General features: G+C 32.9%; 1 protein-coding gene across 1 annotated transcript in view; it reads right to left on the reverse strand.

Moving 5' to 3' along the window:
* The window catches only part of LOC127848811 (A disintegrin and metalloproteinase with thrombospondin motifs adt-1-like), a 410,245-nt gene that overhangs the window by 81,711 nt on the left and 303,968 nt on the right, over positions 1-24,566 (reverse strand). The window contains exon 10 of the mRNA XM_052381447.1: positions 554-715. Within this exon, the coding sequence (XP_052237407.1) occupies positions 554-715 (162 nt within the window). The remainder of the gene's footprint in view (positions 1-553; positions 716-24,566) is intronic.

Below are 24,566 nucleotides of genomic sequence, written 5' to 3' on the forward strand. Positions count from 1 at the left end.
GGGATACGTTTAACATTTAACAGTCTTGCCCAAGCACTGTGATCCTAAATACTTAAAAGAAATATTATTGATTTTATTGACTTGAATACCTGTTCTTGATTAAATTCCATGCCTATAAGGTTGAATATTTTAAGTCTTAGCGGAAACAACGTCTATGAAATTGACATTGCATGTGACTTCCCACTATCTAGAATACGTGTAATAGGATAAACGCAGTCCTGTTACACAACCAAAACAACAAAGAGACATAATTCAGATTCTGCGCGATGCATGGTAAACTTAACACCGTCTCTCATCTCTGACATCAATGTAAGGTTAAAAAATCTGATTGCAGAAACTGCCTTTTATATAATAAATGCTTTTAAAAGTAAAAATATACGAGATAATAGAAGGTTTGTTTTACTTGGGAACTTTTCAAATAAAGTTTATAAGTGTCCGTAACATGTTTTAAATAATTACCGCTAACTAAATAATCGGTAATAAGTACTTGACAACATGAACTCTGGATTCGAGCATAACATTGTTGGATCATTCTGTGTTTGAATATACTTACATCTGTTTTCATTACATGATGTTTTGCACATCACATTTTGAACATCAGACCCAACACAGAAATTCTGCATGTCAGACGTTGCACTGCAGTTCCTATAGCGCTCCCTTAGGCCATAACCACAGGTGTCAGAACAAGAGCTCCAGGATCCCCAAGCTGTCCAAGCTTAAAAACAACATTAAAATAAAATTGACTTATATAATGATTATGTTTACTTCATTGGCATGGCATGTAAGACTAGTAATTATAGAAAAAAAAATGACATTTCCAATTGATAACATACAATTTATCTTAATAGTTATAAATCGTCATTATTCTTATTATCAATACATTTCGTATGATGGTTAATGTTATGAAGCTCAAGCGGACAACTCTCGTAAAATATAACAATGCACCTTTTAATTAAAAAAGCAACATGCAGGCTTAGTTAAGGAAAAACGTTAGTTTAAGGACATCAGTCGGGTTTTACTTTTCGAACATATGGGTTCATTTATTGAGTGATAAACAGAAGCACTTGGCTATACAATACAATAATTGTTTATGTCAGTTGGTTAATTTGGTAACTAGTTTTTTTTATTATAAATTTCCATTAAATTAAAGTTGCTTACACCCATTGTATGTTTGTTTTTAGTTTACATATATATTTATCTTCCTCGGGTGTGTTTCTATTATTTATTTTAAAAAATATGAAAACATGTATTACATGTATGTTAGGGCTCACACGGGTCAAAAATATTCTTCGGGTCGGGTCGGCTGCTCAAAATTAAAATACCCGATAAAATTCGGGTCGGGTCAGATAATACTTTAAATAAAACTACATTTACTGTCATAGCATGTTTAAGATTTCTTCAATATTCAACGGTTTGTCAAGTATAATGTTTAGAATGTCATAATTTTTATTGTTTTGATTTATTTAATTATGAATAAAAAACTGAACTGCATAAACAAATTAATTAAGTTTACACAACGTTGTTGAATTAATCAGCAAACGTAAGTATTACTTGGAGTAGCGATCAAAAGTGCTTGCACAGGAAAAACAACCTGTCAAGCAAAAAAAAAGCTTGTCTTATTTTGAGGAGAGAAGCCAAAATAATTTTCACTGTAAGCTCTAACTGCATTTTTTACTTTGAAGTCAATATATTTTAAAATATAAATTTCGGTTTTTAACGTAACTATTTAGGGTTCTGAATAACAAATTAAACTCGACATTTATGCTTTTGGTGCGTCACTTCTATTCATTTATGCTTACCCGGTATTTGTAATAACAAAACTGCTTAAACAGATAAAAGGTAGTGATTTTACTTCACTTGTTTAAAAGAGATGGTTTGACTACACGTTCAACATGTAATCTTGTACTTCGTAGCTTGCGACCCGAACCGGTATCGTTCGCAGAAACTTTGACCCGGATTCGCGGGTATTTTTTTGACCATCGGATTCAGATTTTTTCGGGTACCCGTTTGAGCACTAATGTACGTTATTCGATATAATGACATTAAAGAGTGCTAGAAGGGGTAAGAATAGGCTAATATGACTGTCAGGCCTTCCGTTGAAAATGCTTGGAATAACCCGACCAACTTCATATCAGGTTAGTGTTTTAGTTTCGATTGAATATGGCTTTAACCTAGATATTTTGGGACTGAATAGAACAATTGCGAATGTACTGCACACCGGAAATTATATTAGTAATAAATACGTGTATATATTTTATTAAATTGCAACATGTAACACACTTGATTATGGTTGTAAGTGGTATTGCTTAATGTGTATTTCTTTCTCATTTTTGATGTTTGACAAAAATGTTTTTGCCTGAATTTGTATGCCAAAATGCACGCTATAACGTCAGTCGATGTGTGTTGAAAACAATAATACAATGAGGAGGAATATATCACAATCCCCCTTCTAAAGTCTTAGTGGAAACAACGTCTTTGAATTTGACATTGCATGTGGCTTCCCATCATCTAGAATACGTGTAATAGGTTAACCGCAGTCCCGTTACACAACAGATTCTGCGCGGTGCATGGTAAACTTATATAATATATTCGCATTTAATTAAAGGATGCAAATAAAAGTGGCAAATGAAGATATAAAATTTCTGTATTATTTTTTATAAGACAGACGCAGCTAAATATATTTTACTCGCTTGATAACAGTTAATCGAGGAGGACCGCAAGATCGTCATAAAGTAAAACAGCTGCCTATAGTGAAATCGAGGGCAAAAAACATACAAGTACGGACACTTATACAAATGTTGGCCGGCGCAATAAGGGAGAGTTGATCGTTATATCCCAAACGAACAATTTGTAAAGTATGGCTTCATATATTTAGTTCACTAAAGCGTCCGCCATGCAATGACTAAGATGCAAACTAACTAAAATATGCGCTTACTTTAAACTGTCTTTTGGAAAACTAAATGTTATTTACTTGCACAAACTGGCTTTGAGCAGATCTCGTAGTTAATGTTGTCTCCAAAGCAATGGTTTCCGTCCCTTGAAGGCCAGGGATTATCGCAAGCTCGGTCACGTCTCCTCAGACCCGTTCCGCACGTGACACTGCACGACCCCCATTCAATCCACGCGCTCCAAGCTCCATGGGCTATATATTACATAACTCGTTTAGCATTTACTGAGTTGCACCAAAAGCGTCTTATTTGATAATTAAATGAAGTGTGTACAATGTGATACATTTCATCTTCACACCAACTAAGATGTGAAGTGAATGGTAATTTAAAAACAAAAAAACATTAGTTAATTATGTGTGAGGTTGTTGTGTATTTCTCATTGACTCATCGAACGACCAATAGATAGATTCGCCTTACTTGGACAACTGTTGAGAAGACAGTCTGCATTGTTTAAAGAAGGACCCTGACAATCCTCTCCTCCATTGAGAGGTTTTGGGTTGTTACACTGTCTGGTCCTCGTCATTGTTCCGTTGCCACATGTAACGTCACAGATCCCAAAAGCGCTCCACATTGACCATCCGCCGTTGACTATGAACAGCAATACATGTATATACCATTGTCCATTATATAACACTAGCATTGCAACTGACTAATTGTCGTGTAAAATGATGCCAAGAAGTACAGCTTTGACTTATATATATCGTATTATGGAGACAAAAACATCACGTAAGGTTGACAAAAATGATGTCAACACGATGTATGTGATTTGAGTTGAATTTACGACTTGGATCAATATAATTACAAGACTCGCGTTTTAAAGACATATTGCTTTCTTATAAATAAGACATAACATTTGCAATGAAGTAGTACTCCCCGTTGTGACCTGTATAAAAGAGCTCCTATAATTCTTATACAAACCCATTTTTCAAACATTTCAAACATATCAGTCGTTATTATACGATATTCTACAAAATTGTTTATGCGTATTCAGATACGTACCTACGTTGCATAATCCGCAGAATTTGCGACATATCTGGTATGCATTATGGTGGTCATTGCAAACTCCGTAAGTTGTATTGAATACATCGCAGCTTTGAGCCTGGTCAACGCATGCTTTACATGATTAAACATGAGGTTATTAATATTCGCAGCAATCTAAGCAATTACAAGTGTATACAGGTATGATATATAGGTTTTACTTAACTAAAAACTAATAATTCAACCATTTATATGATACGATAATTAAATCTAAAATGTATGTATAAAATACAACATACACATGTTGCATACTTTCTATTCAGACAACATAATCTTCACAATTATTTTCAGAACTTACCATATGTAGGGGTCGTGTCCAGCAGAAAACCTGAAACAGATTTAATATGACTTCCTGAATGACGCTGTTATTTAAAAAGCAAAAGAAAAACAGTTAATCCATTGATAAACAATAACAATTCATACCACATTCATTTACCTGACGAAGGGCAGCAAGATAAAACGATCACGCAGACGAAACCTGAAAGTGATACGTAAATCAAGCACACTATCAATACAATTGTATTAGCGCAATGAATTATGGAAAATATATATTTTCGCAATAGCATTAACAGAAATATTTTACATGCAGTTAATGTGTTAATGTTATATATCATATATGACGTTCGAAACAAATCTTAAATGGCATTTTTACAACGTTTTATTTCACTTAATGATTAAATATGAAATTAATTCATATTGATGTTAATCACGTTTATAACCCGTTTAAACAAACCATTAATGAAATGATAAGCCATGACTCGATCTCCAAAAGTTTGCTTACACTATAATCTTGCTACATGGGCGCAACACTACTTATATAGTTTTACTGTTATCTTGCCTAGTCATTGTCGAATTTGCGTAACCAGACGAAATAGCAATGAACGTAATAACAAAATAATTTATTAAAATAAATATAGATATGGACCGGCATGTTGGCTTGTTAAGCATTCTTTATTGGTAATCATTCTAAGCCTTACATTTGAGAACGTGCTTTTATGATGATTTTGTAACAAACACACTTTGTCCCTGTTGTTTAATAATCGTGATGCTTGATAGATAACAGTAATAAATGATAACCCGTATTGGATATACACAGACGTTTAAGACGTAAATGCCTTTCACAGCCTAGGTTACAAATACTTAGACAAATACATTTCTTATATCATTATAAATTAATCACACCGCAAGTGTCTACAATGACGTTCCTAGTTAATTGATACAAATAGCAGGCTGACATTACCGGCATCCGAGTCATACGTTGTTATGTTTGGACGACACAACTTAAAGCATGTTATGTTGTACCTGATTTCACGACTTGCTCCGAATATACTTTACATAGGCGTTTTTTAAAATAATTAATTAATTATTTTTCAGTATAAGAGTGCTTGCACAATGTAAACACATCATATTAATAAAATGTCATCGCGTGTCATCTTTATTACACCTTATTGTTTAGGATTGTCAATGATATATTCTTGTTGAAAAGTACTTTGTGTGTCAATATGTATTGACTATATCATATATGAGTGATGTTATCGCAGAAATATGGCTAGCATTTAGTTTTAACGGTTACTTCTTTGTTGTAGATTTTTAATTCGTTTGTCGGACACATATCAATGTTGGTTATATACGCATGTAATTAAATATTTCCATGTGCTTAATAACGTTTCTCTAGCAAAGTGATTGTAATCAAATTACACATGCCAGGATCCGCGTTTCAGGACACTTCGAACAATTCCTCATACTGGTTATTTAAAACCAATATTTACTTTAGCTCGATTGCATCGAAAGCCTATATCTTAAAGAAACGCTCTCGAGTCCGTTTCCTGGGCCTAAAACCGGTCTTTGGTGTCCTTGGGGGAGATCGAGAGAACGCTCCCCGAGTGGGGATCGACTCCGTGACCTCGATAGGCGGACACCGTATCAATTACGCCACGGCGAACATATTGCTAGTTAAATTTGTTTATGCTAAAAACTCACGATCGAAAAGAAAAAGCAGATTTCTGCGGCCCATGATCATACTGTTGCAATTTGCTATATATTTGTATTCACGTTGTAGATTTACAAGTCTTACATCGGACTTGTTTCTTTAAACCTTTCGGATCATATTATAAAAAAATAATGTGACTACGTTTATAATTATAACGTTTCACATGTTTATTGTGAATTATATCAAGACTAACTTGATTTCGTTAAAACAAATCCAGCGACTATTATAAAGGTTCAAATGCACTAAAGTTTTTCATGTTTATTTAACTTACTAATCCGTAATATGCACGTCTAAATACGTACACAATACTCTGCATCCATACTTAATCACGAGAAAGAACATCTAGTGATATTAGGATATTAGGAGTTGTTACTTCCAAAACAGTTGAAACATGAATTTGTAAAAGAAGTGATCATCCATGTGTTTTGTGTTCCTGCAAAATCATTATCATTATTGAAATTGAATAAAAAAGTGATGCAATATGTTAACATTAAAAAAAGTATATTTATATGCGAACCGTTTTAAATTTTTAAATTTGCAGACTTTTTTGTTATAGGTTTTGCGCTGGATGAACTCAATCCCAACCTTCAAGGTTTATTTTTACATGATACTGTTACGTGTAAATGTCATATGAAACAACGTTCGCAATCCTAATAAAAACTTAACCATAAAGTCGTTCAATTTATGTTCATGCAATTATGCAACGGAGCAAATGAAGAATGCATTTACAGGTAAAATGATAACATTTTCCTGTGCATGTGTATGCCTATGGAAGGGAATTTCCGCCAGTACATTCATGCTGATAAATGTCAATCTTATTTAAATACAGACCATGCATGCTGTGAAATGACATTCTTATTTTAACTACTGTAATATGCTTTCTGATACATGGTAGTTCTAGTTGCATTTTGCCCAGTTACATTTGCTGTGTAAGCACTTCATCCAATTGTCACATATTGATAAGATTAGAATTACGTCGTATTTATCTTTACTTCGATAGTGGTATTGACAACTGCGGTTAAACTTTTAGAAATTGTATTAATGCTAATTTAAACGGCGTTCTTTGATTGACTATGAGCATTTGGTAATTTTGCAACTGAATTTAACTAGCTTTTAATATCTTTATTGATTACTTCTTAAGTCGATTGCTAGTGCGTCTCTGATTTAGAGTTCAAAGTTCAAGCACGTTTATCAAAATGTGTAAAGTGTTGTGAGTTATGCAAATAATTACTTATACTCGTTTACAGAAAGTTAGGTTTAATCGTAATGTTTCAAATGCACCACTTGGATTATTTTGTTAATTGTTTTTGTTTACGTTTCTTACCAGGTGTATGTACGACTAGATAAGTACGTCATACATTGTACATAAACTTAATAATGAGTAAGAACATGAAGTGGCATGAGTATTTTCTACTTTCAGAAACTTGAATTTGTACAAGAAGTGACCATCAAACCCACAACACTGCATAATGTTATAGCGTTCAAATAGCAATGGTCATGTTCTTAAAATTTTGGACTGAAATTTGTTGGGTGTAAAACTTGTTGAGGCTGAATTATTAAATATGCAAATGCACAACTTTGTATCATAAAGCACAACGCCTACTAGCGTGAATATATGAGTTAAAAAAGTGTTGTCGTACTCTGTCGGACAATATTGTATTTGCAAAAAGTTTAATTAAGTGTTGCAATTTATACATTCATTGTATGCGATCAATTCAAATGAAAAGTTTATAGAGAAAACATGTTTCAGGTACATGATGGATTTGTCTGATGTTTATTTTTCAGTCAAAGGTAAATCATCTTATCTCTCCACACACCACTATGTCTTAAATATGTTATATGTTCTTGTAGAATCATAATTGTTATTATAATTAAAGAATATTGACATGCAATGTGTTAAAATGTTAAAACGTTTATTTATCTGCGAACAGTTTTAGAGTGATGTGTTTAGATTTTTTCTTGTCATTAGGTTTTGTGCTGCATGAACTCAATCGCACCATTCAATGTTCATTCTAAAATGTTACTGATTCTTTTGTATGGCACATAATACAAATGTCATCAATACAAATGTAACCACCAAGGCGTTCATTGAACGCTCATGCAAAGATATAAATATTCATATATAACCGTATAACAATATAATGTAAATATGTTACAAACTTTTAACAAACAAGATACGTGGCCTATTCTCAAGAAAGAACGAGTTATTTTTTAATTCAGTATTTGATGTTTTTTTTTAAAGCAGTAAGAGGTTGACTTCTAATAGGCGACTGGATTGTAACTCGTCAATACCCTGATAACGATATGAAGACTATGTCAAACATAACATGAGGAATACACCATGTATTGACAAGGCGAAATAACTGAAGTTAAAAATTATTAATTCATTTCCATTAACAGGGATTGATATCATGCAAATTCATCGAATTTGTTCTAGCAATAATAAATGTTTGGTAAAAAAACATGTATAGCCTACAAATGATTGAGGCCCATGAGGAATTAAAAAATACCACAAGCTGCGTATTAAATGGTTTGTTTTTGTGTGCTTCAACTGAGTATCAAATTTAGCCAGATATTCCGTAAAAACAACTACCGGCTAAGTTAAACATACCGGCGGATGTCTTTTAATCTGCATCGTGTCTTATCGTCGGAGATGAAAGAGCAACATGTCTTGATTATGTAGATGCCATCAGTATCTGATTGCGCATATACTATACACTCACTGTTTTGCTTTATGTAACACATAAACCTAGGTTCGGGTACTTATGTCTCAATTTCAAAATGCTTATTGATCCTAAATACAGTCTTGGTATTGTGCAGGTGACAACACAGGTAATGGCATTGCAGTCGTTGTCGTCATTCGGTAGAAAGGTTGGAAATACCATAGGATTACCATATCTCTGAATCCCTCTTGACAATGAGCTCTGATGTACTGTTATATTAATCAAATCAATACAATCAATCTTTCCTTTTTATTTTAATCCTTCAATAAGACGGGTGTCACACATGTGTAACACTTTAATACAATATATACGTTTGTTATTTCAAGAACTTCTAAGGTACTCTGTTTATCGAGGGCAGAAACGTGACTCATGTGGATTAAATTTTAGTGGCAACCTCGCCATAGCACAAAGTGTTTGGTAAGAGCATGTGTGATCGCACTGAGTCCGTCGTCGTGCGTTTTGCTACGTGCGCCTTCAATCCCTAGACGAAAGTTTGTCTAAACCGCAACGCAAACTTGTATGCGACTTTGCAGGATCTGAATTCGAGTGATGCTCTACAAATGTTATGTAAATTGTTCCGGTCTGTCGCATAAATATGTGACTTTGCAAAAAGTTAATTTTTCTGTGACAAAGATATGAATGATTCCCTTCAGTGTATGTTTAAGTCTCGAGAACCTAAAATATATTTTGTAAATAAATATTTTGAGTAACATCTCCTCCTCCAAAGTACAAATGGATTTTTACAAGATTTAACAAAAGTGATGTTTTGAAGGCCATGGGCTTTTATTACATTGTCATTATGGTGTACGCATAACTCTGGTTTTCGTGGCAAGTGATAGAAAAAATGTTAATTCAAGAAATCTAATTTATGCAAATCGGATTCAATTTAAATATAGCGTAAATAGTTCATATGTGTATTGTGAATAGTGTTGTCTTAATGTGAAAAGGTGTGTTTCTTTCATGCACGGCAAAGGTATGAATGTCGAATTAAGATACGAGTACTATATAGAAACTTGACAGAATAGTTGTTATTACACAGTTGGGCCGGTACAGTTACGTGTTTACTTCCAAAGATTGTATCAACATGAGTTGGAAAACACGCTGATGCTCCCTATGTGACAAAGCTAATAGTAAATGAGATATACAACATTCAGGAATCAACACATCAGTTGTCTATATTCTCCCATTACAAATAATTGTATTAATTCCAACCAATAATACATTCATTTAGTAAAACCCTGTAGAGGCGTTTAATGTTGATATATATATACTGAAATATGCAGTGTTGTTCCTTGATTTTGTTAATGTTTGCATAGAGTCCATAGAGTCCGAAATCAGCATTCCATTTATCGCCCCAAGTCCATGTGGAGAAGCAATTAGTTCCAAAGGTATCAATTATTCCGACTTTATTTATCCTTTGCTTAAACACTAAATGTTGTGAGTGATGATACGTTATATTGTTTTCCATGTTGATAATGTTTCTTAAAATCGTTTGATGGATTTAAATATGATTGCACATGTCTTTATAAACTATTTTTAAAACCAATACATGAACATATTTTAATTGCATATGTCGTAACTGATGTTTTCACCAAATCAGTTATTTCCGTTTTCCTCTTACCTCCAGAGTTGCTGTAACACTGTAACAAATGAAGTACTTATAGGTGTACCCTATTGAGAATACCTTACCCAGACTAGGTTATTATATATTGTTAATACTATTTATATGCTATTTACTTAAACTATGTTTCGCGTTGTCGTTAACATTTAAGTACGTAAGAACCGGCAGTTGTGATGTTTTTCAATAAACGACTAATACTAAATGCATATGACTGGTCAAATTGAGTATACTACAAGACCAATTATGTTTTATTTAACCACACACATTCGTAAACCTTCACGTTCAAGTAAAACAAGATATTCTGTTAGAGAACTGAGAAATGACAATAGCAAACTCTAACCAAGTGTGAGTTTTAAAGTGAGCCTGCAAGGTAAAAGACACTTGAATCAATGCTTTTTAAGTTCACAATGAACAGGTTTTAGACGTCACTGCCGCACATTATCGGCATGCGAGTCATTTCCAAAATTCACTGTGTTGGATCTAGTGCATCATTATAAACTGTTATAAATAGCGTTTATATAAATAAGAATTACATTACACTGCATTGGTGCAATATAAGGTTTTATATAAGGCTCCGTCTACCTTTACCGATCTGATATTGAACACCGCAAAACAAGCAGCACTCTCAAACGAAATCATGATGATGTACAATATTTACATCAAATATGCATTGTTTGTGCGATATTTTATGTTGTTTAGCACTTCAATTGTTCACGTACGTCCTTTTTTATAAGGGTGATATACATAAGCTCGTGCATTCTATTCCCTTCTTTGTTCAAGTAATCACGTTTTGAAACGAAATACTAAGTATCGTCCAAAGAGACTTTGGTGTCTATGGTTTATACGGGCTTGTTTTTAATTGCTATATGGATATTACTAACTTCTAATATTGGTACGTTTCATTTATTCCTTGCAACAAACTTGTACATCGTATGTACGACTAGGTCAGTACGACACATATTATACACATTACAAAAGACATCTGTTGATATTAATTAAAATTAGAGGTTGCCACTTTTGAAACACCTTTCTCGCAATGCCGCATTTCGTAATATGGCATAAGGATTATGTTATACACGTAGTTGAAAATGCGACATTATTTGTTCTTATATTAGTATTAATTATATATACACATCTTTATATAATAAAAACGATACGTGCATAATATATGTATTCTTCTTTGGAAAGGTTTTTGTCAGACAGACATGCATACATTAATGCATACAAATAATGCTTTTAAAACGATGACTGTACGAAAGACGTTAATTTGTTCATATGCGGTACGGCATTATTATAATAAGTGTTCAATCATCTAGTATTTGTAACATATAATATTTTAAACTTTCCGACCTTGGTAAAACAAAAAGACACATTTATGTTTATGTGTATCTAAAGTTTGTATTATGTCGACACATCTTTAACATCACTGCAGGGATTATGAAATACGTTAAGGAGCACATGCACGTGCGATAAGGTGATCAAGAGACGCGACATACGCTTGATAACCCCGTGACCTCTGAAGATGTGTTACATTGCCGATGCGAGAGCATCGAGTACGAGACATACCAGCAGCCTTGCAGCACATATATCTGACTTTATTAATGTCAATTTTGATGCGTGTGTGTTTGTACAAACCACAGTGTGCTTTCCCGTGACATGGTTATGTTAACATGTGTGTTCCTCTAAGTAACAATTTAAGTTCAGAGTTACCATCTAATTGGAACATGTTGCATTTAGCATATATCAATGTTATATCCAGAATAATAATAGCATACGATGTTGCGCAGAGATAAAGCTCGACAAAAAGTTGACTAAATTGGCAGATCGCAATAATGTAACAGTCGTACTAAATTAACTTCATTGTTTTTGCGTAATTTTGATTAAGACCTAAATCATTTGTTCCTTTCCATAAAGCCTTAACAATGACGATCTTATATTTTTACCTTTGTTATTGAAGGTAGAATTTGCGGTTCATTCGATAAAATTTGCCAAATTAACTTTAGAATATCTAGATAGATCTGTTACAAGGAGATTTGGGTGATTTCTGTCATGAAATACCTTTATTTAAGCGGTAACTTGTGTATAGTAAACGTAGATTAAAGAAACATAATTTGGCCTAACATAGTTGTTGTGTTGTTCTTGTAAAAAAACGTCTTGTATCGCCCTTTTACAAGCCCACATATGCACATATGTCTGTCGTTAGTTTTATATACTTTTAAGCTAGAAACTTAAAGCCGAATGGTGATCGATGAGAGTTTGGATTTTTATATAATGATTGTAAACGGATAATTGTACAAATGGATCGTAAATTCCTGATTCACTATTCCTTTTGAATACTGACTTCCGTATGATATGCACACGTATATTTGATTATTTTAATTTCCGCTGCATATCTTTTTTCAATATCAATCTAAGCATTACCTATTACGATGAGTCTTTTTCTTTCATTTTTAAAATAGGTCTAATTAAAAACAAAACGCGTATTAATCGAATCTTCATTCCCATTTGACTTGCAATTTGAGTTGTCAATCTCCACAATCCTGTTTCGGGTCAGAACTCCCTCCAACAAAAACATGGCAAATGATGACGTCATGTTATAATAAACATGCTAATCAACGCCGTTGATGCCTACAACGTCGTGTCAGGATATGTTACATCTCCCGTTGACAGCACATACCTCATAATACTCCAATTCTGCGTGGCGAAAAACAGATTCGCGCAAGGGGCGAACACAAGAAATCCGTGTAGAGGCCCGGATCATCGCGGCGCGGTAGATTTATGTCGCCAACCTGCCTTCCATGACGAGCATAACCCCACCCTCCTATATGAGGACAATGTTTTCTGGAGCGTCAATGTACATTTGAAGGGACTTTTTCACAGATTTTGGTATGTTCCAAAATTTGCTATTAAATGTTTTATATTGATAAATGTAAACAATCGAATTAAAGATATAAAAGTAAAGAAAGCACAAAAAGTAATCCACACCATGGTTCGAACCACTGGCCCTTTGAGTAAAAGCCTATCGATTAAACTATTTGGCCATCCGTGCTGATATAATGACGTAGGTTTTTATACTTTAAATAAGCAATCCTCGTATGTTACAAATATAACAATAACAACAGAACTATCTAAATTATTCCATCGTTTCGCGTTTATAACGCTTTATAATTTTCAGATGTTTTAATCGCCAAATGTTGCATGTAATGGACATTGTAGAGCATGGTCAATGTTCAGTACAAGTATTTCCTTGCAAAAACATAATAAAAACGAAAATTTGCAAATCTGAAACATTTTTCATACAATAATAGGTTACAATACACTAAATTATTTTGGTGTTCAATGCTATACCCTCTAAAAAATGGAACGTCATTTATTTGAAGACACAATTCTCTGTATGTGCACTTGCCATGACTTTATTTTTGAATATTTCTGTGTGCATGTGGTAGGAAAAACATTGTTGTATACTACAAATTCAGTGTTTTGCTAATAGGTTGGAGACTAAATGAGATTTTGACAGATGGCGGGAAACCCTCATCAACTGGAGATCAGCCGGTATAAAGGTGGCCTTAAAACAGTGAACGTTGATTCGCGTCGAGTTCTTTCTTACATACTGCATGACATATCTTTTTATTGTTTAAATCCATTCGGCTTGGCATGCTCTTTAAGAAAAGGTATGGGTATGGGGGTGTCTACGCGCAAAAGTTTGACTTTATTTTTCGTTGAAGTTGTTAATTTTACATTGATTTTGTTAAGAAAATCTTTTGGTATATTGTGACCTAATACCAAAATGACCAAAAGCAAATGCAAAGGCTTTCAACTAACCACTTATGAAACCAATACGATCAGCGAAAAAAGGGAAACACTGGAAACGAAAATGTATGCATTTAACAGGCAATGCAGATCAACGATACGATACAATGTTTCATCTAGACAATGATTGAGGATATGTGTTTGCTTTCGAGGTAATACCGTTAAATACATTGCACTATTAAACGGTGTATATTTCCACACCGTATTTTACGATCACAAAATGGAAACACCTTCCGTAAACAAGGTGTGCAAATAGATGTATGTTAATTGGAATGTACAACGGTCGGAAATTTAAAGTGGAAGTGTTATGAAATCCATTACTTATTGAAAAAAGATGTTGTCTTTTATTTTTAGATACCATCGGTTGCGAATGTTTTGAAGTTGATCACATAATCGTAAAAAACATAATCTGGATTACAAAATTACCGTTATACCTAGATGTTCAGCTCTTATGTTTGGTGTGTTTAATAACACCCATCATACATGAATGATAGTCCCCTTTGTTGTATATCAATTTTTGTTATCAACTTTCAACTTTAAACTTAAACCTTCTGTGAGAGCGTTATTTACCTTAGACGCTGATATTCCCACGGTGACAAAACGCTTCATATCGAGTTAAATAGAAACGTTTACACTGAACGTTCATCGCTTTATATTTACGTAATTATGCAGCACAATTCCACAGCTGTATTCCAACCAATTTTGAAACTTGTGAAGTATGATTAACGCAAAAAAATTTAAGCCATAAATGATGCTTTATACACCTTATTATATATTCAAAATATTATATGTAATTTATATTGATAATTTTATATAAGAACTTTTGTAATGATAATACAGTTATATTTTTTTCAAGGCGATGCGAGGTATTATATCCTACTAAGTTAGTCCGTATGATTACACGTTAAGGAACTATTTAAGTAGAATTTCATGAACAAAACATACATTACCATCTTAGAGATCGGCAAAAATAAGTAAAATATACAGAAATTAAAAGGCACAATCAACCGTCAAACGAATATTTAAACTAATTTAAATATCGTAAGAATAACTGCAGTCCTATGTATACGGGCGTAGCTACTATTCCCGACTTTACTTCAATACTCCATCGAAAACAATAAATACATTAGTTAATCAATCAAAGGATCAAATACAACATCATCACTACTTCATTACTGACAAGTCTATCATTCCCCACTCCATATGTATATCGATGTAAAGTAAGATCGTTTTCATATACGGAAGTACAAGTGTTTACACCTGATTATTATATATACTTTATAAAACTGATTGAAGAAAATCGTCAAACTGATTGACACTGTGAAAGAAATAAACAACACCACAAACTAAAATGAATTTCTATTAAGTATTTATTGAAAATCAGATGATGTATATACTCTGATTAATCTTTATATATAAGAGCAAGTCCACACATAATAAAGTTTGGTTTGAGATTAAGTGTTTCTTATGTACATCTTTCCGACCAAAATACAAAAATTCCCTTTACCCTGCCAAACTTTTTGAGGTTTAATAATGATTTTCTTTATCGACGCTAGAGTGTGATGGCTCTTTAGTTAATGAAATTCTTATTCTACTTAAGTACCAAGCGTACAGTAAGGTATATAAAGAAGTAATTATTCTACTTAAGTGGCAGACGTAAAGTAAGGTATATAATGAAGTATGTATTCTACTTAAGTTCCAAGCGTACAGTATGGTATATATTCCAATCGGGCCCCGGGCGTTCAAGTATCAACAAGTAATCTTATGTGTTTATAACAAATCATCTAGTTTCCAGTGAAATGAACGTCATTTTCTTTTTAAATGACTTATACAATTTTATTATATCGAAGTTTATAGTATGGAACGCAAATTGGTCTATAAATAGAAAGAGTACTCATTATAGTAGTCGTTGTTCATTTGGGATAATGATTTTATGGTTACTTATCAGCTAAACCTTGAAATGTCAAACAAACGTGATACAGCACGACAAGTTATTCAACAACTATGAACATTGTTAATGTTCTTCCAAAAAACATAATAATAACATACATTTAGAGAAAATTTCTGAAATAAAACAAAGTCAATGTTTACACACATTTGCTCCCTATGTTGATTCACAATGCAAACACGAAATATATTATCTTGCTTTGGATTAATATAAAACGGTTTAAATTTAACCAATTAAGTGATAAAAGGGCATATTGTAAAATATGACATTTTATATGTGCTGTAAACTGTACGTACATATAATTGTAAGAAACTACTGCACTAATGTCCAAACAATTCCACATACTTGTTCTTGGGCGATTCCTTAGATTTTCTATAAAAAATACAAAATAATGCAGCAATTTACAAACAAATCAACCAATGGTGGCATATTATATGAGATATACAGTGAAACTTAGTGTCAATTTCGGAAAGCTATTTTCGCTTATGGATGTGCCCTTACGCTTAACCTAGCACCATAAAATTGTTCTCAACAGTTATATGTTCCTTTTGTGTATATTACATTCACAGATGAATGCCGTTCGTGATCTGCAAACAAATTCGCGAACTTTAAAACATAGACCACTTGATGCTGGTGGATTAACTAACGTATACAAGTCAGAAACCACTTTTTGGATATGAAAATACCTGTAAGCTGATATTAACCAATCATATTAAATTAACTATTTACATATCATTGATTCTGGTATTATTACATGGATGTTTTCATGGTTTTATCATAACAAAGTAAACATGTATATTGATACTGCGAAGATACATATTGTAGATTTTCTACAGATTCAAAACAATCTAATTAATATATTATTTAGTGATGAGATAAATACTTAGCGTTGGCGTCTGATAGACATTTATGCCGTGTTATTTTTCAACCCCAGAACGTACATTAATTATTAATCTCATTTTTAAAATCTTGTTTTCTTCTTCCATGTGTGTTACGATCCCCGACGTTTTGGATTCAATATGACTCAGACTATGTAAAAGCATGGTATTGTCAATGCCAGGCAGGTGCGCGTACTGCCGGCACGTGTTCGCACGTTACATCGGTCATTTGGTATTTGTCTGGTTTATCTGGGCCAATAAATGATTGTGGCATTCAGGACTGGGGAAATATATTGATGACGCGTCTCATGTGCCACAAACTGTGGAAACTTCCGACTCCGATTCCGACGTCAGTACTGTTGAGGAGTAAATAAGTGTTAAATCTTTGAAATATTTATAATAGAATAACAACGACTTAAGTCTTATTTACTCCTCAACGTATAGGTATGTTTAATTGGTAAAACGGAATCTGAATTTGTTAAATGCGTATCTCGACTTTTAAACCGTAATTGTTTCAACAGTAGAACAATATTGTATTAAGTTTTTATATTTATATTATGCAGTGGGAAAATACGTAGTAGAAGTAGTAGTTGAATAGTCATGCATGAAAAGTACCATTATACGAATGCGCATCATCGATTACAATAGTGTAGTTTAAACATGGTATTACTTGGCAAAACGTATAATTTTCACCACCAGATCAGTCTTACTAGATAAATGTGTGCTTCATGGCTTTAATACATAGATGTATATCTGCCTAAGAAGATGTGTGCATCATCCAGTTCATTCGCTTTTATAGTCACGTGCCAGTTGTTATTGATACAAGTTATCGGCTGATAAAACACGTTAACATTATTTAGATGTTAAGAATATTTAGATCTAATATTGTATCGCTTATTTGAATATTTATAAGTCATTGTGAAGTAAACACTTTACATTTAAAAATTATACACTTTTACGTTATTTGTCGTAATGAAGGTATGTGCAGGACTGCTTCTGCCATAATCATTGTGAAACGTTGATGCGTTGGTAACGCAAAGACGTCAAATGTCGTATTCAATACTGTTGTTTATAATATGTATTACCATGAAAAGTTGTGCATTAATTTGTTTTATCATAATGTGATACTGGTGATTTATGTTTCATTTTTAATCGTAGCCTGTATTGAGTATTTACATTATGTTTTGTTCTTTTAATTTTAATTTTAATCCGTTACCATGGAAACATGTAAAAGTATGTATTATACGATTATTTGTACATGTAATAATTTTCGATTGTAATAAGGGAAATAATTCAGATATATTTTTTAAGTTGTTAGGTTTATTTTGTTTTCCGATCGATATTTACTTTGCAAAATGACATATCATATCAGATACATATAGGATTGTTTCCATGGAAACTGCTATTGTTATTTCTCATATTATGAATTAAACATATCTGCACATCATTCGATCAATAGGGTATGCCATAGGAAAAGGCTGCATTTCATATTACATGATAGTTGTCTTTTATTTGATTTCTTTAGAAGAAAATGTATTCAACATTTTATTGTGTAGCTCGTTACCATGACAACCAACGACAATAAGTTGCTTTTTCACAACATGCTGTGTGTGTTCACTATTCATGTACATTTTTATAATTTTCATGATGACGTATAAAGCATATGCATTTACATTTGCAATTGATTTTATATATCATAACACATATTCACATGTATTTATGATGTTGCCATGGCAACCATAATACAGCGATATTTACTATAAAACTGTTGTTTTCCTTTTCTTAATGTATTGCCCTTTTAGATACGAGTAACGGCATTTAATTCTGTAACAGGGCATTTTCACCCTTTCGTGAACCTAGCCCTTTGATGGCGCTTAAATAGAGAGGTGAACACACTTTATCAAACACATTTTTTTTAGTTGTGAGTGATTAATGTTCTTTTATTTGTCAGAATTAACATTAGACCAAAACATAAAAACACATCACGACCAAGTTATTACCTATATATTCTCTCATCAGAACGTTTGCTACGTACGTGTATTTTCAAAAGCAATAATTTATATCAATTCCTCTTAAAATGTAATACTGCATCATGATTAATTGCTATGAACAAAAACAGTATCGCATTGCGCTAAATTATCATTTGGGATAATAAATGAACATCATAGAGATGTCAGCCCCTTTATGTTATCAGTATGCATATAATATTGACGCAAAACGAGATATAGATGCGCACAAAAGTCATCCTTATACAATGTATCTTAGTAGCCAATTGTTACAGATAACTTAAAACAAAACATGAATACATAACAAGGATTATGCACGAGTTAAATTCCAAAAATGTACACACACAATCTTCTTCTAACATATGAATATGAGCGATGGGTGTTTGATAGAATTACTAAAATTCTTTATTTGATACCACCAATCAAATATTGTTTGCTTCAGTTAAAACGATGTGTGTGTAGGCCAATGCCGACATGTTTACCCGTTTTTTTGCGGAACCAAATTGTGTCCATGTGTTCAAGTGTTGTATGAACGAATCTACGCAGATAAACGAGGATTTCATAACAGAGTGCATATCTTTTTGTAATAAAGTATTGTTTGCAGTTGGGTATAACTTTTCTTTCAATTATTTTATGTAACTGCTTCATCTGATATTTTTTATAGTTTTTATTCATGTTTCTGTATCTGTTTTTGAAAAAAATATTAAGATCGGATATAATCGCTTCAATAAAGACAAGTGGTGCTCAATTGTTTAAATTGTATTTTTCTGTACGGCAAAAAACTCGTTCATGTACACACGATATGTTGGGAAGTCCTTATTAGTCTGTGAAAATTCGTTCATACAACACAGAGGTATTTTTAATTTTTAAATATATTTTAATATTCAATGATCTTTTGTTGCTTAACACGGATATAAACATTTTTACAATAATTAGTGAGTAAAACGGTTAAGTGATCCATTACAAAGTTTGTTCTAATCATGTCTCTGGGGTCAAATCTGGTCATGTCACAATCGTGAAATGATGATATAAAGTTTGCACAAGTATTACTTTAAACGATTTCTTCTTTAAAACTACAAGGCCCAGTGTTTAAATATTCGGAATGTACATCATATAGAAGTATGTTACTAAAGTAGTAAAAAATCATGGCTCTTTGGTAAAAATTGGTCCTCACCAATAGAGATCTTCGAGTGATTAAACTAATGAATATGTTTTATTCATAGATTATATCGTCACCAACCAGAACTAAAGCTATGAAACAAACACTTCCAATAATCAGCTGCCCTAATTTAAGTACTTTCTAACCAGTGTTCTCCCCATATTCCTATATTTGTTTGACTCTCTCGCCAGTATTCTTACCGACTGCTAAGGATGTTGTGTCCGAATCATACATGTACAATAGCTCTTCAAACCATCACCAGTGTACACAATCGATATCATACACCTGTTGTTTTTTTTTAAAGATCCCATAACCAGTAGTCTGACCAACCGGTTCGGGTGCCGGGCTGCAACCATCGCCAGTTCGATACTCGCCGCCGTCGGGCTCGTTCCCTGCCTTACGGTACTCAAACTCTATTTCCTGTATTTCAGATCCGGGATATTTGCCGGTCAATGGAAAAAAAACTTAATCAGTTATGTGGCATAAAGGCCGGTGTGTTCAGATCTCTGAATGTGGATGAACATGCAGTAACATGTTGGGGAAATGACAATTTTCAAAAAATTTAATTGATTAAAAAACGAATTATCAATTATATTCAAATAAGCGAAACAACAATCCTGATACAAGTATGTTAAACATAAATGTTTGTTAATTGAATATCTTATGTCGACATCGTTATTTTTGTAAAGCGTTCATAACGCTTTTCGTCGATAATTTAGCAAACACCTGTATTAACGGCATCAGGTTTAACTTCGCTTCAGGTTCAAAAGCCTGCGAGATGTAATGTATGGAGTTAGCTTTCGCCCCGTGATCCATAGGGAAAGACATATTTTTTAATTATCTTTTTTTTTCTTAAAAAAAATATGTTTAAGCTATTTAAAATAATAACGTTTTGTTATTAAATAAATAAAATAATAGATTTATAAAAAAGACGAAAATGTGTGAACAGGTGTAACAAGTCACACATTCCACTTAAAAGTTGTATTATTTGTATGCATAGTTGTTTTAACCTATTTTCTTCCCTGTACATTGAGTCTCTTGGTCGTTTTTTCTTTCCTGCTTGAGCAGGAGGATTCCATGAGTTGAGTGAAAGGACATGTTTTTTTATATAATTTAATATTGAAATAGTCACTATTTGTGTATGCTTTATGATCACATACATTTAAATTGCAGATTTTAACAACTTTCCGGAAGAACCAGTGTGTGAGAGTTTAAAGCAACCATTCCATAAATGGTAAGATGAAATTACTGAAATAGTGATAAATGTTTAAAATGTAGTATAAAAGCATATATGTATGTAATATATTGATAATTATATGGTTTTCTATACAACTTTGTGAAAAACGCCACTAGATGACCATCATATTCCTATGTATGTTATTTTGTCAGATGGTCACCATATCTGGAATACTATTGACTATATTTATATGCAGCACTAAATAAAGTAGAAACAATCTGATAAAAGTTAACGTCTTTATAAAAGTCAACGGACAATTCTAACCCGCACTTGTGGAACACTATAATAATTAATATGTATTATATAAATATGTATTATATAAATACCCGCACTTATGGAACACTATAATAATTAATATGTATTATATGAATACCAAAAATGTTACAAAAGTCTCCTTAAGCTTATTCTCTTAAAACCGGCTTACATTTGTTTTAGAAATATGTTTCAGGTCGCAAAATCAAATCTTACACAACTTTGTAAAAAATATCGTGATTACAATTTTTATCTTGACAATATGTAGGCGAGTACAACTCTTGAAATCACAATAGAAGCCAGATGTATGACTCATTTTGTATAAAATTTGTAAAAACAAAGTTATTTGAAACTTGAAACTTGCTAATTTGATGAAAAGCCTATCTATATAATTATATTCAATGGCGTTGTACAAAACATATAAATATACATACAATTGATTAAAATAAGAGTGAGTGATACTTTTATGCAGAATTAATTAAAGGATTAATAATCTAAAAATGTGTGATATAAATAAAAATGCTGTAAGAAACGTAAGCAATAAAACAATACAGGCTACGATATTAAAACACAGGAAAAATAAAATATTATGTAATAAATTGATATAACTAGGGCTAAGACAATTATTATAATGATATTTTGAGCAAAGTTTTGGCAACATAAAGATACTGTTTTTCATTAACTGAAAGGATATATTGATAATATCAAGGCCGATTTCAAAACTTGGTAATGAGCGCTCAAAAAAGAAGTCACCTAATCAAATCTCAAAAAAATCATGTACTATATAGTTCACATTTTACAACTCAATCCTGATGAAATTTGGTCAGAATGTTTTTCATAACAATATCTAGGCTGAGTTTGAATTTGGGCCACGTGTTTCCAAAATCTTGGTCACAGTGTCAAATGTTAGAAAAAAAAAGTTACCATGCTAGATGTTATATGTATGACTTAATCTTTATGAAGCTTTGCCAGAATATTTATCTTTGGAATACATAGGCCCAGTTCGAATCTGGGTTCTATGAGAACATCTCGGGAAACGTTGTTTTCACTTATATATACAATATAAACTCAACCTAAACTATCTAGGACACAACATCTAGTCTTTGAGGACTGGTGTATCTTAACCTCATCTCACCGGTTTCGAACCGTAATGACCATATTGTTTAATTTTATAAATATGAATTTGTAAAAAAAAAGATTAACAAAGATAGATATGTGCGTTTTCTATTAATATGTTCTAAATTTTAACGAGTTTTTTCTTTCTTTATAAAGTACCGAAAAACGGCATTGCTCAATTGGGAACAAAAAACACATTTCCAAATTGCTGTACGAACAATTCTTTATGTGGGTGTGGGGGTACATAGATTATCAATAGTCATTCGATCTGTCTGTTCCACTTGTGTGTGTCGCGCGTTAGTAAAAAAAAGACTTAGTATTGGTGCTAGATGGGTGAATATGGGAGCATCCTTGCCATACGGACACATTTGAAGCTCATTTCAGTATTATATGTTTGCCTAATGTTAAGCCTGCACGATTATTGTTGATGCTTTCAAAAGTGTACGCGTCGCTGACCTCTGTTGTCCTTGTTGACCTTCTCGGACCTTCTCGAGATGCTGACCAACTCATTCGGACTGTTTCTGATGTGTCAAGAAATTTCCATTCTAATCGGTCCGCCTATTGCTGGTGAGCGCTCCTTAGCTCTTATACCACATGTTCGAGATGGGGTTTTCACTATCTGATTTACTCAATATATCTGTGGTTTTATACTTTAGGTAGTTTACATATTATCAGGTTTGTTGAAATTCAAAATTCATAATGACATGGTCAAATTTTTTATTTTGACTTTGGTACTACTTTATTTGAATGTAATTCAATAAATATGAAGGAAGGACATTCATGATGAGGTCACAATAGATACAAAAGAAATAATGCCCAATAGCATGAAGTGACGATTTCGGCTTTATTTGTTTACTATAAATCATGAATGTTACAATACATTTCAAATAACGTACATCGACTAATTACAGTTTTGTGAGGGCATAAATGTACTGTGATCATATTCCAGCTATGGTACGCGATGATTGTATCGTACCAATATTCCAGATAGGTCATACAATGATTGAATTGTACCAATATCCCTGCTAGGACACGCAATCATTGTATTGTACCAATATACCATAAAGGGTCATGCAAATGATTGTATTAATATCCGTGCTTTGCCATTCAATAATTGGACCGTACCAACATCCCACGTAGGTCATGCAATTATTGTGTTGTCCAAATATCCCTGCTAGTCCAAGCAATGACTCTATTGTACACATATTCCATCTAGATCAAACAATGATTGTCTTGTACTAAGAGGTCATCTACGCCAGGCAATGTACCGAAACTCAAGAAAGGCCACTCAACGCTTGTGCTGTACCGATATCACAGCTTGTCCAAGCAATTATTGAATGTATCAATATTCCTTTTAGGCTACGCTATTATTTTATTTTAACAATAGCCCAGCTAGGCCACGCAATTATTGTATCGTTCCAATTTTCCGGATAGGTCATCAGATGCTTGTATGGTGCCAACATCCCAGTAAGGGCACGATATGATTACAATGCACCAATATCCCAGCTAGACAAAGAAATGTTTGTATTTTACCAATATCCCTGCTAGGCCAGCAATTAATTTATCGTCCCAATTTTCCAGATAGGTCATGAGATGCTTGTATGGTACCAATACCCCTGCTTTAAGACGCTATTATTGTATGGTTCCACTATACCAGCTTCGAAATGAAAAACGTTTTATTAGATGGTAACAAATTTTCATCCTATGGTATTAACATGTCACAGTTGGTACGATATGCCAGAGCATGTTCATGTGTTAAAGAGTTTAATGATCGTTACCGTATATTAACAAAGAAATTGCTCAAACAAGTTTTTTGTATCATAACCTACAACGTAAATTC

Source organism: Dreissena polymorpha, chromosome 10, assembly GCF_020536995.1.
Source record: "Dreissena polymorpha isolate Duluth1 chromosome 10, UMN_Dpol_1.0, whole genome shotgun sequence".
NCBI classification, from domain to species: domain Eukaryota; kingdom Metazoa; phylum Mollusca; class Bivalvia; order Myida; family Dreissenidae; genus Dreissena; species Dreissena polymorpha.